Here is a 13,488-nt window from a genome sequence, read left to right as displayed (position 1 = left end):
ATAAGTTTGGAAGCAGTGTAAAAGAAAAAAAAGAAAACTTAGTTTTAATTTTGGCAGAAGATGGTAGTGCCAGAAGGCTTTGCCAATGCCAGTTTTCTCTAAAAGATTATAGTTTATGTGAAAATATGGCCCTGTTAATTTCATAGGAGCTGTGTGAAATCTTGTTTTGTCTCTGTTGAGATACGGGGATATGCAGCCAACAAAGGCACTGAGTTAGTGCCTGTTGCCTAACCTGTGGAGAAAGAGTGGAATGTGACTAAAGAGAGAAAGAGGGATGTTCAAGGGGAGAGGAAAAAAAATACTTGAGAAGGAGGGCCACAAATGTAATCAGAGGGCTGGAGCACCCCTCCTATGGAGACAGGTTGATAGAGCTATTCATTCTGGTGAAGAAAAGTTTCCAGGGAAACCACAGAGTGAACTTCCAGTATTTAAAACATGGCTACAAGAGAGCTGGAGAGGGACTTTTTACAGGGTGTGGAGTGATAGGACAAGGGGAAGTGGCTTTACATTAAAAGAGGGCAAGTTTAGATTAGATATTAGAAAGAAATTTTTCATTCAGAGGGTGGTGAGACACTAGAAGAGGTTGCCCAGAGAAGTTCTGGACGTTGCATCCCTGGAAGCATTCAAGGTCAGACTGGATGGGACTCTGAGCAACCTGGTCTAGTGGGAGATGTCCCTGCCCACGGCAGGGGAGCTGCAACTGGATGATCTTTAAGGTACATCCCTACCCAAACCATTCTATGAGTCTGTGCAAAGCCAAGAGTAAGGAGGGTGAATCCAGCAAAGAACTGACCAGAGCGCATCAGAGAGTTGAATCCAGAAATAGGTACATACAGAAGTAAAGCAGGCAGGTAAAATAAAAGGAAAGACTGTATTGAAGAACATAGGGCAATCTAAAGGTAAGCAAGATACCCAGTCACTGGAACAGTTTTGTAATTTGGCTTGTATTTCTCCATGCTAGCAAGTTCCATGTTCTTTTATATGAGTCAGACTTGATATGTGTGTGTTCAGTTCATGTTCCAGTTGTATACAACACTCATACAGTTGTTGTTAAAAGCACTGTGTTTAGAAGGAATCCCATGGCTGCCTATCCTTCACCATGAAGCATGTCTTAAATAGATGTAATAGCAAGTGTTGTCTCTGTTCTGAAAAGTTTGAACTGCTTTCAGAAAGGCAGTGTAGTTTCTCTTGTTGATAATGTTAATTTGCCCCTTGCTGGTGTTAAAAGGTGGTAATCACTGGAAGTTCAGTGGGATGTCATTGAAGGAGCAGATGGACCCAGGTGTTGCATCTGTGTAAGAGATCAGGATAATACCTTTTTTGCCAGATCATAGGAACTTTGAAGGCCTGGGAATGCAATGAGGTTGCTCAGCTCTCTGCATAAAGGTACAGTTAACAAACTTTGCTTGATCATGAGTCTCGTAAAACTGGGCTGACTCTCTTCATCCATCTCCAACAGTGAACCCACGCAGGTCACCATGCTCTATTCCCGTCAGGGGACCACAGAAACCATTGAGGAGGTAGAAGGGGAGCATGAGGAAGAAGGAGCTCATTCTGCATCAAGGCTGGAGGAAGAGGAGGTGGAAGATTATAGCCTGGATTCAGAAGGAGCTGCATATACTCCTGATACCGATGTGCCACTGTACTCCACAGTGGACAGCAATGCAGAAGCTCCACCTTCCTACAGCAAAGCTGTCAGCTTTGAACACCTTCCCTTTGGCTCCCCAGATGACTCAGCTGGGAAGAGCCTCATGATGGTGAGCCCGGACGACAGTCGGACGGACAAACTTGACACGATTCTGCCCCCACTGACGCACGAGCTAACAGCTAGTGAGCTGCTCCTCAACAAGTAAGAATCCTCGACCAGGAAAAATTGTTGATCACAATGTGTAAAAGTTGTAGTAACAACTTCCATTTTGTTTTGTCTCAGAACTAGCCTACAAATTCTGATATGGACCTTGTGCTAAGTTTGGTTTAAGGGAAGAAGCTCATTTCCTGTGCAGTGGTTCTAATTTGAGATTTCTAAAGTGACTCAAATTCATCTTGGAAGGAATCTCTGCTTTCTTCCTAGATGCCATATTTAATTGTTTTGATTAGCATTGAATTTCTGTGCTGCAAATTGTTTTGGGGTCAAGGGCTTTCCTAAATAGTCTTTGTGGAGAGGGCTTCTCTTCTCCAGGCAGCTGTGATTTCAAATGAGTTTCCTCTAGGGCTGTCTGGGAAAATGTTTCTCCTTTAATTATTTTGGATTGCTGTAAGGAAAACTCTGACCTTTGGCACATTTTGTTTAAGCCAGTGAGAGCTGAGGGTTATGGAGAGACACCACCTTGCTAGATCCTTTCATAAGGGAGAGGATGTTCCCTTTTTTGCCCCTTAGACACTGTACTCAGTAGCACAAGCAGCACTGAGGTGGGGATGGTGCCACTGCACATCTTCAGCTGCTCTCTGGCCTGACTCAGCTGGGGAGGGCTTCCCCAAATGCAGAGGCAAAATCTTAAACCACAGAATTGCCTTTCAGCCTGCCTGCACCTGGAGAGAGAGGGTGTAAAAATCTGACTTTGTTAGATGCGGTGTCGTGTCTTCTGGTTTTCCGTAGTAATTTTTGCTTTTTAGTAAGACCTCTCCTCAGGCCAGGAAACTTTATGAAACGCAGAGAGGATTATGAATGTATATGAAAGTTACTGCCATTGATAATTATTTGAGTCATATAAATAGAAAACTGGACACATCTAATGATCATGGGTATTTTTTGTGTTCTAATCTTATGCCCCTGGATGATGCATACATAGATCTCATGATGTACCTCTGGTTTTTCTCTGAATTCCTATCTGTGTTGATAAATCAGATGTGAATCCACACCAGTTCTGGGTGATTTGCATGAAATATGTTGATTGTGCAGCTGTAGGAAAGCCGTGTTTGTAGAAGTGCTTAGGCCAGGCTGGTTCTCTTTCTGGGTAGATTAAAAATCAGCAAAACAGTGCTTCTAGTTACTTGGCCTGAAATTCTTGTTTTCTGAGCTTAGAATCAGTATATTTGATTATAATACCAAATCCTTCCCCCCCCCCTTTTTTTTTTTTTTTTGTTCCATTGGACTGAGCTGCAGATTTTAATACTTTTCAAAAGGAAAAACAGTAGCAATTTGAAAAGCTGCTCTTGTGAAGTTCATGCTCAGCTCATCTGTGGTACTCTGCTCCTCGCAGGATGTTTCATGATGACGAGTTGGAGGAGTCAGAGAAGTTCTATGTTGGTCAGCCTCGAGTCTTGCTCCTTATTTATGCCCTGTACAATACACTGGTGGCCCGGTCAGAAATGGTGTGCTATTTTGTGATCATCCTTAACCACATGATCTCTGCCTCCATGATCACCCTGGTGCTTCCCATCCTTATATTCCTGTGGGCCATGCTGTCTGTTCCTCGGCCAAGCAAACGCTTTTGGATGACAGCCATTGTCTACACTGAGGTATGCTGCTGGCTTTGCAAGCCCGTGTCTAACACAGAAAACTGAAGGTGTAATCTTTGCATGGTCCCTTTGCTGGTTTTGATCTCTGGGACCTGGGCTGGGCCTTTGGCCCTTCGTAGTAATACAAGTGTTTTCTCAAGTCCTCAGCAATTTTTGCAGTATGGAAAGATCTTGTTTGTTATTTCCTTCATTGCAGTGAGCAATATCCTTCCCGGCATGTAAAGCACTTCTCACAAGAACAGACCATCTGCAAACTGTTGCTTTGTAATGGTTAATCAAGAGACAGAATTCACTGCTTGTGGTATCTCAAGTACCACTGTGTAACATCTGTTGGTGAATTTTGATTGATTTTATTACTAGAGAAATGTGAAGTGTTATTCCTCTGTAGTAATGAGTGTGCTTGTTTATGTTCTCATAAAACTGACAAAGTAGTCATATTTTATCCTTTTACTGTCATGAAGCTACTATATCTGACATGCTTATAAAACACCCCAAGTGTGTTGTGTTTCCAAACAGGTGGCCATTGTCATCAAATACTTCTTCCAGTTTGGCTTCTTTCCTTGGAATAAACATGTGGATTACACAAAAGATAAACCTTACCATCCACCCAATATTATTGGCATTGAGAAGAAAGAGGGTTATGTGCACTATGATCTTGTTCAGCTTCTTGCTTTATTCTTCCACAGATCCATTTTAAAGGTAATCTGGGTTCAGGTAGTTTCTTATTTTATATTTAATTTTTAATTTTATTTTTTTAAATCACTCGTGTGATATAAAGAAGTCATTCACTTGGTTATCAGGCAAAATTTCTTCCATGAAAGGGTTATTGATCATTTGAAGTGGCTACCCAGGGAAGTGGTTGAGTCCCCATCCCTGGAAGTGTTTAAAAGACATTTAGATGTGGCAATGAGGGACGTGGTTTAGTGGTGAACTTGGCAGTGCTGGGTACACAGTTGAACTGATGATCTTAAAGAACTTCTGCAACTTAAATGTTTCTATGATATCCTGACACACTGAATTTGTCTTCTCCCTTGTGAACACGACTGAGCTGAGCAATGCCTGGGATAAGTATTGTGACAGAAATACAGGCTTGATATATTCTCTTCTTGCTTTTCTACTAGTGCCATGGATTGTGGGATGAAGATGAGAAAGGAGACAGCTCCAGTAATAAAGGGGATACTGATGATGAGCTCTCTCTGACAGGAGGCAGGAGAGACTCTTCTGCCTCTTTGAAATCTGTCAATCTTGCTGCATCAGTGGAGTCCATCCATGTCCACTTCCCCGAGCAGCAGACTGCCGTCAGGAGGAAGAGTTCTAGCAGCATATCCCAGCTTTCTCACAGGTCCAGCTTCTCCTCACACAGATCTAAGAGAGGTAATTGCCATGGCATTTCTGGGATTTGAAGGACAAATGTTCATTTCTCATAGGATCATTCTACTGAAGCCTTGGACTGGTTGCTGTGGAGCTCCCAGGGGCTACTGAACGCTGCTGCTTCTCAGTGATGAAATAGGATATCAGCCAATGTATCTTCATGTTTGAACACACTCCAAGCCTTCCTAAAGTTCAAATGGAGAGCCATACTTTGTGATTCATTGTGTTTTTTAAATGACATTATCCAAAAGCTGGGAAGGGAATGCTCAGCGTGGCCCAAATCCAGAAATTCTGGTCCAGCATAATCTCCAGCTAGAGGGAATGCAAAGCACATGTATTTCTCATATCTACACTTGTAGACACTTGATATAAGAAAATGTTTTTCTTAGTTATATTGAAATAGAGTACATGTCCCATCTTGTAAAAAGAGCAGGGGTACACTAGCCTAAACATATATAATACCAATTGAGGTGACTGAGCCAGATCAATCAACTACCTGCTTTTATCACTAGTAGGCTTTCTCTTTTTATAGCTATTAATCAAGTTTTGGATCTGCCAGTGATTAAAACTTTACTGGATGCTCTCAAGATCTTACCATGCTGGGGGAAAGCAAGCAGAACTCATTTCAAAGCGTCTTTGAAATGTGGGATATGAGATGGAAGTCTCAAGATTTATTACTTTCCAGCTTTAGCATTTAAACTTTTCTTTTGAATTGAACTTCTCTTTCCCTCGCCTTTTTTCCAGGAAGTACCAGTACACGGAACAGCAGTCAGAAGGGAAGCAGTGTGTTAAGCATCAAGCAAAAATCTAGAAAAGAGCTTCTCATGGAAAAGTTTCGAGAACAAATGATCAAAGCCAAGGCTTTTACAATTAAAAAGTGAGCAATATGAGGAGTTGTGTGGGTTTGGGGGAGGTTCCAAACAGGAAAGCAGTAAGCCAGCATTTAAAGGGAGCAGGCTACTATTGATATTAATTCAAGTGTTCGTTGTATGCAGATGTCTCACCAGCTGAACATCATACAGATCAGCAGTTGTTCAAATAGCATCTGCCTGATAAAAAAGCTAAACATCCCATGTGACCTCGGTTGGCTACGTCTATTTCCACTGAATAAATCCTAATACAGTGGTTTAGGAGCAATCAGAACAAAAGAGTGGTGTCTCTGCAGTCCTGTGAAGGCTGTCAGACCACATCTTAGATACCTTTAAAAATATTAATTGTACCACCCTCAGCCCTTACTTTCTTCAGTGCAAGTTATGTGTTACTAAATCACGCTGTGGTCTGTGTTGTTCTAGGACTCTCCAGGTGTACGTGCCCATCAGACAGTTTTTCTACAATCTGATTCATCCAGACTACAGCGCGGTGACTGATGTGTACGTGCTGATGTTCCTCGCAGATACCGTGGACTTCATCATCATTGTATTTGGATTTTGGGCTTTTGGGGTACGTCACAGAGGCATCTGTCTGTAAATCCTCACCAGGATTTACGTGTTGTAGGTGCTAAATATCAGGCAAGTGTCCTTTGTCCTTGACCACCCTTATATTTTGCTTTTCAGAAACATTCTGCTGCAGCAGATATCACCTCTTCATTATCAGAGGACCAGGTCCCAGAGGCATTTTTGGTGATGGTGCTTATTCAGTTTGGTACCATGGTGGTAGATCGAGCACTGTACCTCAAAAAGACTGTCATGGGAAAAGTCATCTTCCAGGTCATCCTTGTTTTCGGAATACATTTCTGGATGTTCTTTATCTTGCCTGGAGTGACAGAAAGGTATAAGCTTTATAAACAAACATTATGGGTGGAATATTGATGGTCTACCAAGTTCTCTGTATTTAAATTGGAGATGTTTATAGCTAGGCTTTGGAATCATGATCGAATTTCTTCTTTGCCTCATTTCTAAACAGAAGGTTGGAATGCATTTCCACAGCAGTAACTGTGGCCAATATAAGTTTGAGGAAGAATTACTTATATATGTAGAGAAATATTCTCAGTTTAGGCCAAAATGCCAGCAGGTGAAGGAGAAATTGCTTGTAATTGAGTGATTAGAGCCTTCAGCTGAGACAATGTTGATCTCTGATCCAATTGCCTGGTCCCAGGACTGCTGCATGCTGCTTTAAAAGAAAGAGCGAGTAGAAAATGTCTCCCTCAGAGTAACTTATAACTTAGCACTTTGCTGAAATGTGTGAACTGTGGATTTAAATCTCCTTAAACTGAGAAATGTCTAAAATGTGTGCCTGTTCTGAAGAGCAAATTTCTCCTCCTGTACTTCAACCACTTGGCTCTGGAGGTGATGTGGAGGTGGTCACCCGCTGCATGAAATTTTGTGTCACGTACCTGGTCAGGCTCACTCCCAAATCTAACATTTCTCATTTCATGGCCCAGGGCACTGAGCACTGCAGCCTGCAGTGCAGAGGTGTTAAGGTTCCCTCCCTAGTGTTTGTCTAACTCCCCTCTTCCTACTTTAAGCTGCCGTGAAGAATTTCCCTCACTCCATTGACTGTCCATGGAAATTGAGTGTGTCACCTAGGCACCTTACACTACATTAACAGTCAAGTTATTTTACTGGGAAAAAGAAGTAGGTTTATAGTGTAAAGGAAGACTGAAAAGTCTCACTTTCTGTCAAAAACAAAGTGCAGTAGCAACTGTGCCCAAATCTGGAAAAAAATATCATTTTTGGAACGGATTTCTTATCTACTGCACATTGAGAATTGTTATGAAATAAAATAATTTTGACTTTGTGCTTTTGGGAAATCTTTATCAAGTTGTTAATCTCAAATCTGCATCTGAAACATCCTGTGTTCCTTCTATGTGAGATTAGAACCCCCTGCAAATTTCTTAATTAAAATACTTCTGTGAGATGAAATTGAAAATACTGGGTTATGGCTGGCTGACAAATGCTGTCCATCAGGAGGCCTCTGCTGCAGATCCACTGTGCTACTGAATAACAACCAAAATGTGAGGAGAGGCTGAGGGTTAGTTCAGTCCGGAGAAGAGAAAGTGAAGAGCTGGCTGAACTGTTTGTTGGGATAAGGCTTGAGTCAAGCAGGAAAGGGCAGAAAATATTTTCAGAGGTCACTCCATCTTAAATTCCTGTATGAGGTGCATTCATGAACACAAGTAGCCACTAAAGCTGTCTTGATTGAGCCCCGACCCAGGGCTCAGAGAGGGTTGAGCCATCATGGGGGCCGAAGGAGACTGGTCTGTGTTGGGCAAGGGACCTTCAGCATTCAGAGGGAGAGGGCACTGCCCAAAGCCTTCACTCTTTGGGGAGCCTGTTCCCAGTCTCTCCCCTGTGACCCTGAGGTGGCAATGGATGCTGCCTTTAGACTTTTTCATTCGGTGTCTTTCCAATACTCTTTTAACCCTGCCATGGGGTCAGCAGCCAAGACCTTTTCACAGGACCTCAGGAAGGGGAAACTGCCAGGAGTGAAAGAACATTTCGAGCTAATTTGGTCATACACGGATACAAATCTCATTGTTTTCCTTTATCTCTTCCTTTACAGGAAATTTAGCCAGAACACAGTTGCCCAGCTCTGGTATTTTGTGAAATGTGTTTATTTTGGCTTATCAGCTTATCAGATACGCTGTGGATATCCAACCCGTGTTCTTGGCAACTTCCTCACAAAAAGTTACAACTATGTCAACCTGTTCTTATTTCAAGGGTAAGCACAGACTTACTGCCTTTCGTCTTTCTTTTGTGTAGTAAGGATCTGCTATAGTGAAATGTTGGGGTTATCCAGGATTTTTCTTCACATACTGCTGGCAATAAGACAATGGATTCTGCAACGCATACTCTGTATATGCCATATGTCCCCACAAGAAAAAAGAAAAATCTATTTCTGGAATTTCATCTCTCAGCCTGAAACCCAGAAGCCTGATATACCAGTCAGCCATTCAGTCCCCTATGAAAAAAACTTTTGTAACACTTCTTCTAAGAGACCATCTTTGTGAATAGAAATAGGGGCTGCACATTGTGCTAGAAAACAGGTAATGTTATTAGTTCTGCAGTCCTAAAAAGTAGTAAGGTGTCAAAACCAAAGAGACCTCTGGAACAGGTCTACCTGCTCTATGTCAGCAGGTGAAAGGAATAGAATGAAAGACAACACACCTGAGAAACAGGAACATAAAAATAGGCAACAAAAAATGTTTGGTTTGAGAAGTGTTGCACATTTCAAACTCTTCAGGAGTTCAGCGTGTTAGGGCAAGGAACAGGCACAGCATCACCTCGGAGTGAAAGGTGGCTTTACGCAGGCAGACCACTTCCTCCATTTTCACTGTTACAGTGCCCTGGCTTCACAGAAAAAAATGGAATATCTATATTTCACAGAAAAAAAATGAATAATTTCAGCCTTTTCACAGTATTTCCAGTATGGGCTAGTTGCATTCCAAGGAAAATTACAGAAGAAAGCTTTCCTCACATGAAATATTCTTTGAGACGTGGCTGAAAGGGAAGTGTGGGACTAGGAAAGAGAATGATGCCCTTTGAACAGCTGTTCTTTGCGTGTTGATTTCCTGTTGATTCCCACCTTCTTCTGCTGTTTTATCCTGAGTCACAAAGCCCAGTTCCATTTGCAGTAGAGGGCTGCCCACCTACTGCAAAGATGCCATACAACACATGGTGTAAAGAGGTATAAAATTAATCCCACCATCTTGTGGAAAACGTGCTCCTCTCCCAGGTCAGAGGAATCTAAGAAATCTTGTACTATTCCATCAGTGGCTCAGTCACAATTATGGATGTAATGATGCATAATCATGCTTGTGGCCTGGCAAGAAGATCTAGAGTAACACGAGCTATGGCAATTTCAGGATGTGATTGAATTTGTGTTTACAGAATCCCCAGTTAAGCTCTTTTCATGTTGTTGTAATTCTCCCTCTTGTCATATATACACTTGCTGTGCTTGTTTGATGTGATGCTTCTGTTTCTGACAAGTTTTCTGCTGTGGTCTCCCTTTAGGTTCCGCCTAGTTCCATTTTTGACTGAGCTGAGAGCAGTAATGGACTGGGTTTGGACTGATACCACTCTCAGTCTTTCTAGCTGGATTTGTGTTGAAGATATCTATGCTCACATATTCATCCTGAAGTGTTGGCGAGAGTCAGAAAAAGTAAGGAAACCCCATATGACTGATTCAGGCCTTCTCTCCCCCATGCAGAAGGGCAGAGCAACAATCATGAGTCCCTAAATAATTGAGAAACCCACCATAAAAAGTTGGTTGGAAGATATGCCTGGCACTTGTGTTCAGAAATATTCAGGCTGGGTACTTTACATTAGTTGGCAGCCGTGAATGAAACTTCAAATGGCTTCTCTTTGGTGCCCAGCTGATTTTTCCACCATTAACATGAACTCCACAAGCATGTGCCTGCTGCCTTAATTGCATGCCTGGGGTTCAAGGCTGGGGTTGGAAGTTCTGGTATTCACATAGTCTCACACACAACTAAATGAGTAACCTGGAGCAGCAGGGAAGCTGCAGCTGAGGAGAAAGGTCAGTAGAAGGAAGAGCTCTCGCTCATGGTGAGGCAAGAGCCTCGCCAGGGACACCAGGTTCGTGTAACTGCAGAGGGAACTCAGCTGGCTCCTTTATCTCAGGAGAGTCCCTGCACATCCAGAACTGAACTGCAGGCCAGATAAACCACCATTTGTCTCACTGAAATTTCACTCTCCTTAAATCATTTAAGCTTCAGCTCAAATTAAACTTGCAAATTCTGGATTCTTTATAACTGCTCTAAAGATTGCAACCATATGCTTGCTTATTTTGCCAATTTGAAAAAGAAATCAAACACTATTATAAGAGTGACCAAACCAGTCAGAAATTCTACATCTGCATTGAAATGGATTTATTTTTAAGTGTTTCTGACGTATTTCTACTTTTATTATAGTTCTGTCTCTTAATAGCAATAACCTTCTAAGTATGTCACTTAGATTAACTCAGAGCTAAAGTGCACACAAATCTTGCTTATACCCTTTTTCTCTCGGACTCCCACTTCTGCCATGAATGGAAGGAGTTCTGAAGAACTTCAGGAGTCAGGGAAGTAATAACCCCACTCTACTTTGACTCTCCATCTCACTGCATTTTTTATGCTACAATTCAGATTATGTGTAGCAGAGATCTGACATGGGAAGGTTTCCTTGTCTCAGCTGCATGTATGTTCTAATGCCATACAGCAAAATAACTGTGCCATGACTTTACGAGTGTTGTTCAAGGTACTTTGGCTCTCTCTCTCTCTCTCACTGAGTGCTATGCCTAAGTACTTGGACTGCTAGACTCTCTGAGATGTTCTGTAACACCATTAAAGCTGCCTGAACTAATCTCCTGCAGACAAATAATATACCCCTGCTGATCTTGATATGATATTTTAATGAAAACAGTATTCTGTAGCCTGAGACAAATGACTTGATACACTGCATTTGAAAAGTAAATAATTGGTTTTAAATATAGCATTGTATTACAAATTTAATATTCTCACAGGGCTTTATGGGTGCATGTTGCAAAGCAAGAACAATTTTCTGAAAGCCAGATTCCTGGTGTGTTTGAGGTGCAGTGCAGTACAGTGCATCTTTATTTTGCTTGTGTGGTATGCAGTGCATGGAGGACAGGCTACTAAACACTGTGGAGTTAAATCCTTTAAGAGAATTACACCAAAATAAATTACAGTGAAACTAAGACATTGTACATGATGGTGAAAGTATTAAGAGTATTCAGTCATGAGGCAAATAACAGAGGACAGGAATTACTGGCAAGGCAGAACAGACATGCCATGCAATCTGCTTTGAAGGCAAAAGAAAAGCAGTCACTCTTGTCCTCAGAAGCTAAGAAAGAGAAGGATATTACATGAGCAATATCCAGATTTTAGGAAGGCCAACAAAATTTAAAACATCCGTTAACTGGAGTTGGTGCAGAATTCACTAGAAACAGATTAGATCAAGCTTGTGAACTCAGAAATACTGTAAGTGAGGTGTGAAATGAATGTGGAGGTAGTGCAATATCCGACATTTTACTGATTGTGTATGTCAGTTGCTGGTGAACCATTTTCCTGCTCTCTCCATCCCCCACAATATACAGTTTGCAGCATTTCAAGACCTATAAGAGGAAGTCTGCCTTAAGGAGTTTTGAGATAAAACTTTTGGGAGTGCAAGTACAAGAAAGTTGGTCCCTCATGATAGTAGTTTTCGGAACAAATTGTTGTATCACTGTTTCTGCTATTATTTTATATTTTGTTCTTGTGTGTTCATGTGTGTGCTTAGACAAAAAAATCTAATTATCCTACCTAAATTCTTCCTTCTTTATGGTTGTGAAGAATCAAAATCAAAGAGGTTTACAATATTTTTCACACTGGACACACACTTTGGGTTCATTTGATACTTTTCTCTGTTGTTATCAGAAATTGGGTGTCTGTGCAGGTTTGGCTAAAAAATCTCAAAATAGCTGGCCTGACATGGGCTAGCAAATTACCACAAGAGATGGGAAGCCTTAAGATTGTTAAATATTCACCCATCAAATCATATGAAGTATACCTTTGACAGAAGAGATGTTACCATACTGCTGTTTGCTTTTGCAGAGATATCCCCAACCAAGAGGCCAGAAGAAAAAGAAAGTTGTGAAGTATGGAATGGGTGGCATGATTATCGTCTTGCTGATTTGTATTGTCTGGTTCCCACTGCTCTTCATGTCTTTAATCAAATCTGTTGCAGGCATCACCAACAAACCTCTAGATGTATCAATCAAAATAACTCTAGGAGGTTATCAGGTAAAAAAGAAGAACTACTAAAAGCAAACTCTTGTTTTTGCATTATATTTCCTTGTACTATTTTTTCTTCCTTTCATTGAATTGAACTCTCCTGCTTTATGCAAGGTACCTGGCGAGTTTCCACAGATGACCCCTTTTATGTTTAAAATTATGTTAGTTTATCACCGAGGTAAAATATTATCGTCATTTTCAAGTCAAAACCAGACTCTACTGGCAGTGGAAACTTCATAAATTATCCCACAGGTCCACATGGTGGATATAAGATAATTGTAGGTAGCTTGCATCACAGTGGAATGAGATTATAATATTGTTTTGCTGAATTGAGTGCCATAATTGTTTTGGGCTGTGATGCACAGAATGCTGTAGTGTCTATGTAAGAGCCAGTGTGAAGTAAATGTGATAAGCATGTGTTCTTTTGTTTCCCAGCCTATTTTTACCATGAGTGCTCAGCAGAATCAGCTGAAAAGTTTGGATCCGAATGAGTTCAATGAGTTTCTGAAAAGCTATTCAGATGACACTGTAAGTGAAAGTAGAATACCTCATTACGTAAAAATGTGTGGGTGTTTCCATGGAGGCCTTTTGTGAGCTTTGTTTGTGTAGTTATAAGTGGTCATCAGTGCTGTCATCAACTGGAAGATGTTTCTATAAAGAGGATTTGCGTGAATAAAGGTTCAGACGCCGTTTGTCAGGACAAGGCTTGGTTATGGTAAGCCAAGCTAACAATAATGTAGACATCTTTGCACAAAATCCTGGAAGTCAGAAACCCTAGTTGTCCTGTTATCTGAATAAAACCCTCCCCTCTAAATGACACAAACCTTCAGGAAATGTGACACTGTTTGTGTACTGCCAAAGACAACATGCTGTGGGGACAAAACAGTGTCTTATGCACTTGTAAGCCCCATGCTCCTTCCCAGAGC

General features: G+C 41.4%; 1 protein-coding gene across 1 annotated transcript in view; it reads left to right on the top strand.

Annotated features, from left to right (window-relative positions):
• PIEZO2 (piezo type mechanosensitive ion channel component 2) overlaps positions 1-13,488 on the top strand; it is a 287,153-nt gene that overhangs the window by 265,162 nt on the left and 8,503 nt on the right. The window contains exons 37-47 of the mRNA XM_063396709.1: positions 1,460-1,849; positions 3,201-3,459; positions 3,976-4,158; positions 4,581-4,833; positions 5,575-5,707; positions 6,123-6,270; positions 6,384-6,598; positions 8,332-8,490; positions 9,783-9,930; positions 12,383-12,571; positions 12,998-13,090. Of these exons, the coding sequence (XP_063252779.1) occupies positions 1,460-1,849; positions 3,201-3,459; positions 3,976-4,158; positions 4,581-4,833; positions 5,575-5,707; positions 6,123-6,270; positions 6,384-6,598; positions 8,332-8,490; positions 9,783-9,930; positions 12,383-12,571; positions 12,998-13,090 (2,170 nt within the window). The remainder of the gene's footprint in view (positions 1-1,459; positions 1,850-3,200; positions 3,460-3,975; positions 4,159-4,580; positions 4,834-5,574; positions 5,708-6,122; positions 6,271-6,383; positions 6,599-8,331; positions 8,491-9,782; positions 9,931-12,382; positions 12,572-12,997; positions 13,091-13,488) is intronic.

Source organism: Prinia subflava, chromosome 1, assembly GCF_021018805.1.
Source record: "Prinia subflava isolate CZ2003 ecotype Zambia chromosome 1, Cam_Psub_1.2, whole genome shotgun sequence".
Taxonomy (NCBI): Eukaryota; Metazoa; Chordata; class Aves; order Passeriformes; family Cisticolidae; genus Prinia; species Prinia subflava.
The sequence above is the reverse complement of the archived record's forward strand: the minus strand, read 5'-3'. Positions and strand labels throughout refer to the sequence as shown.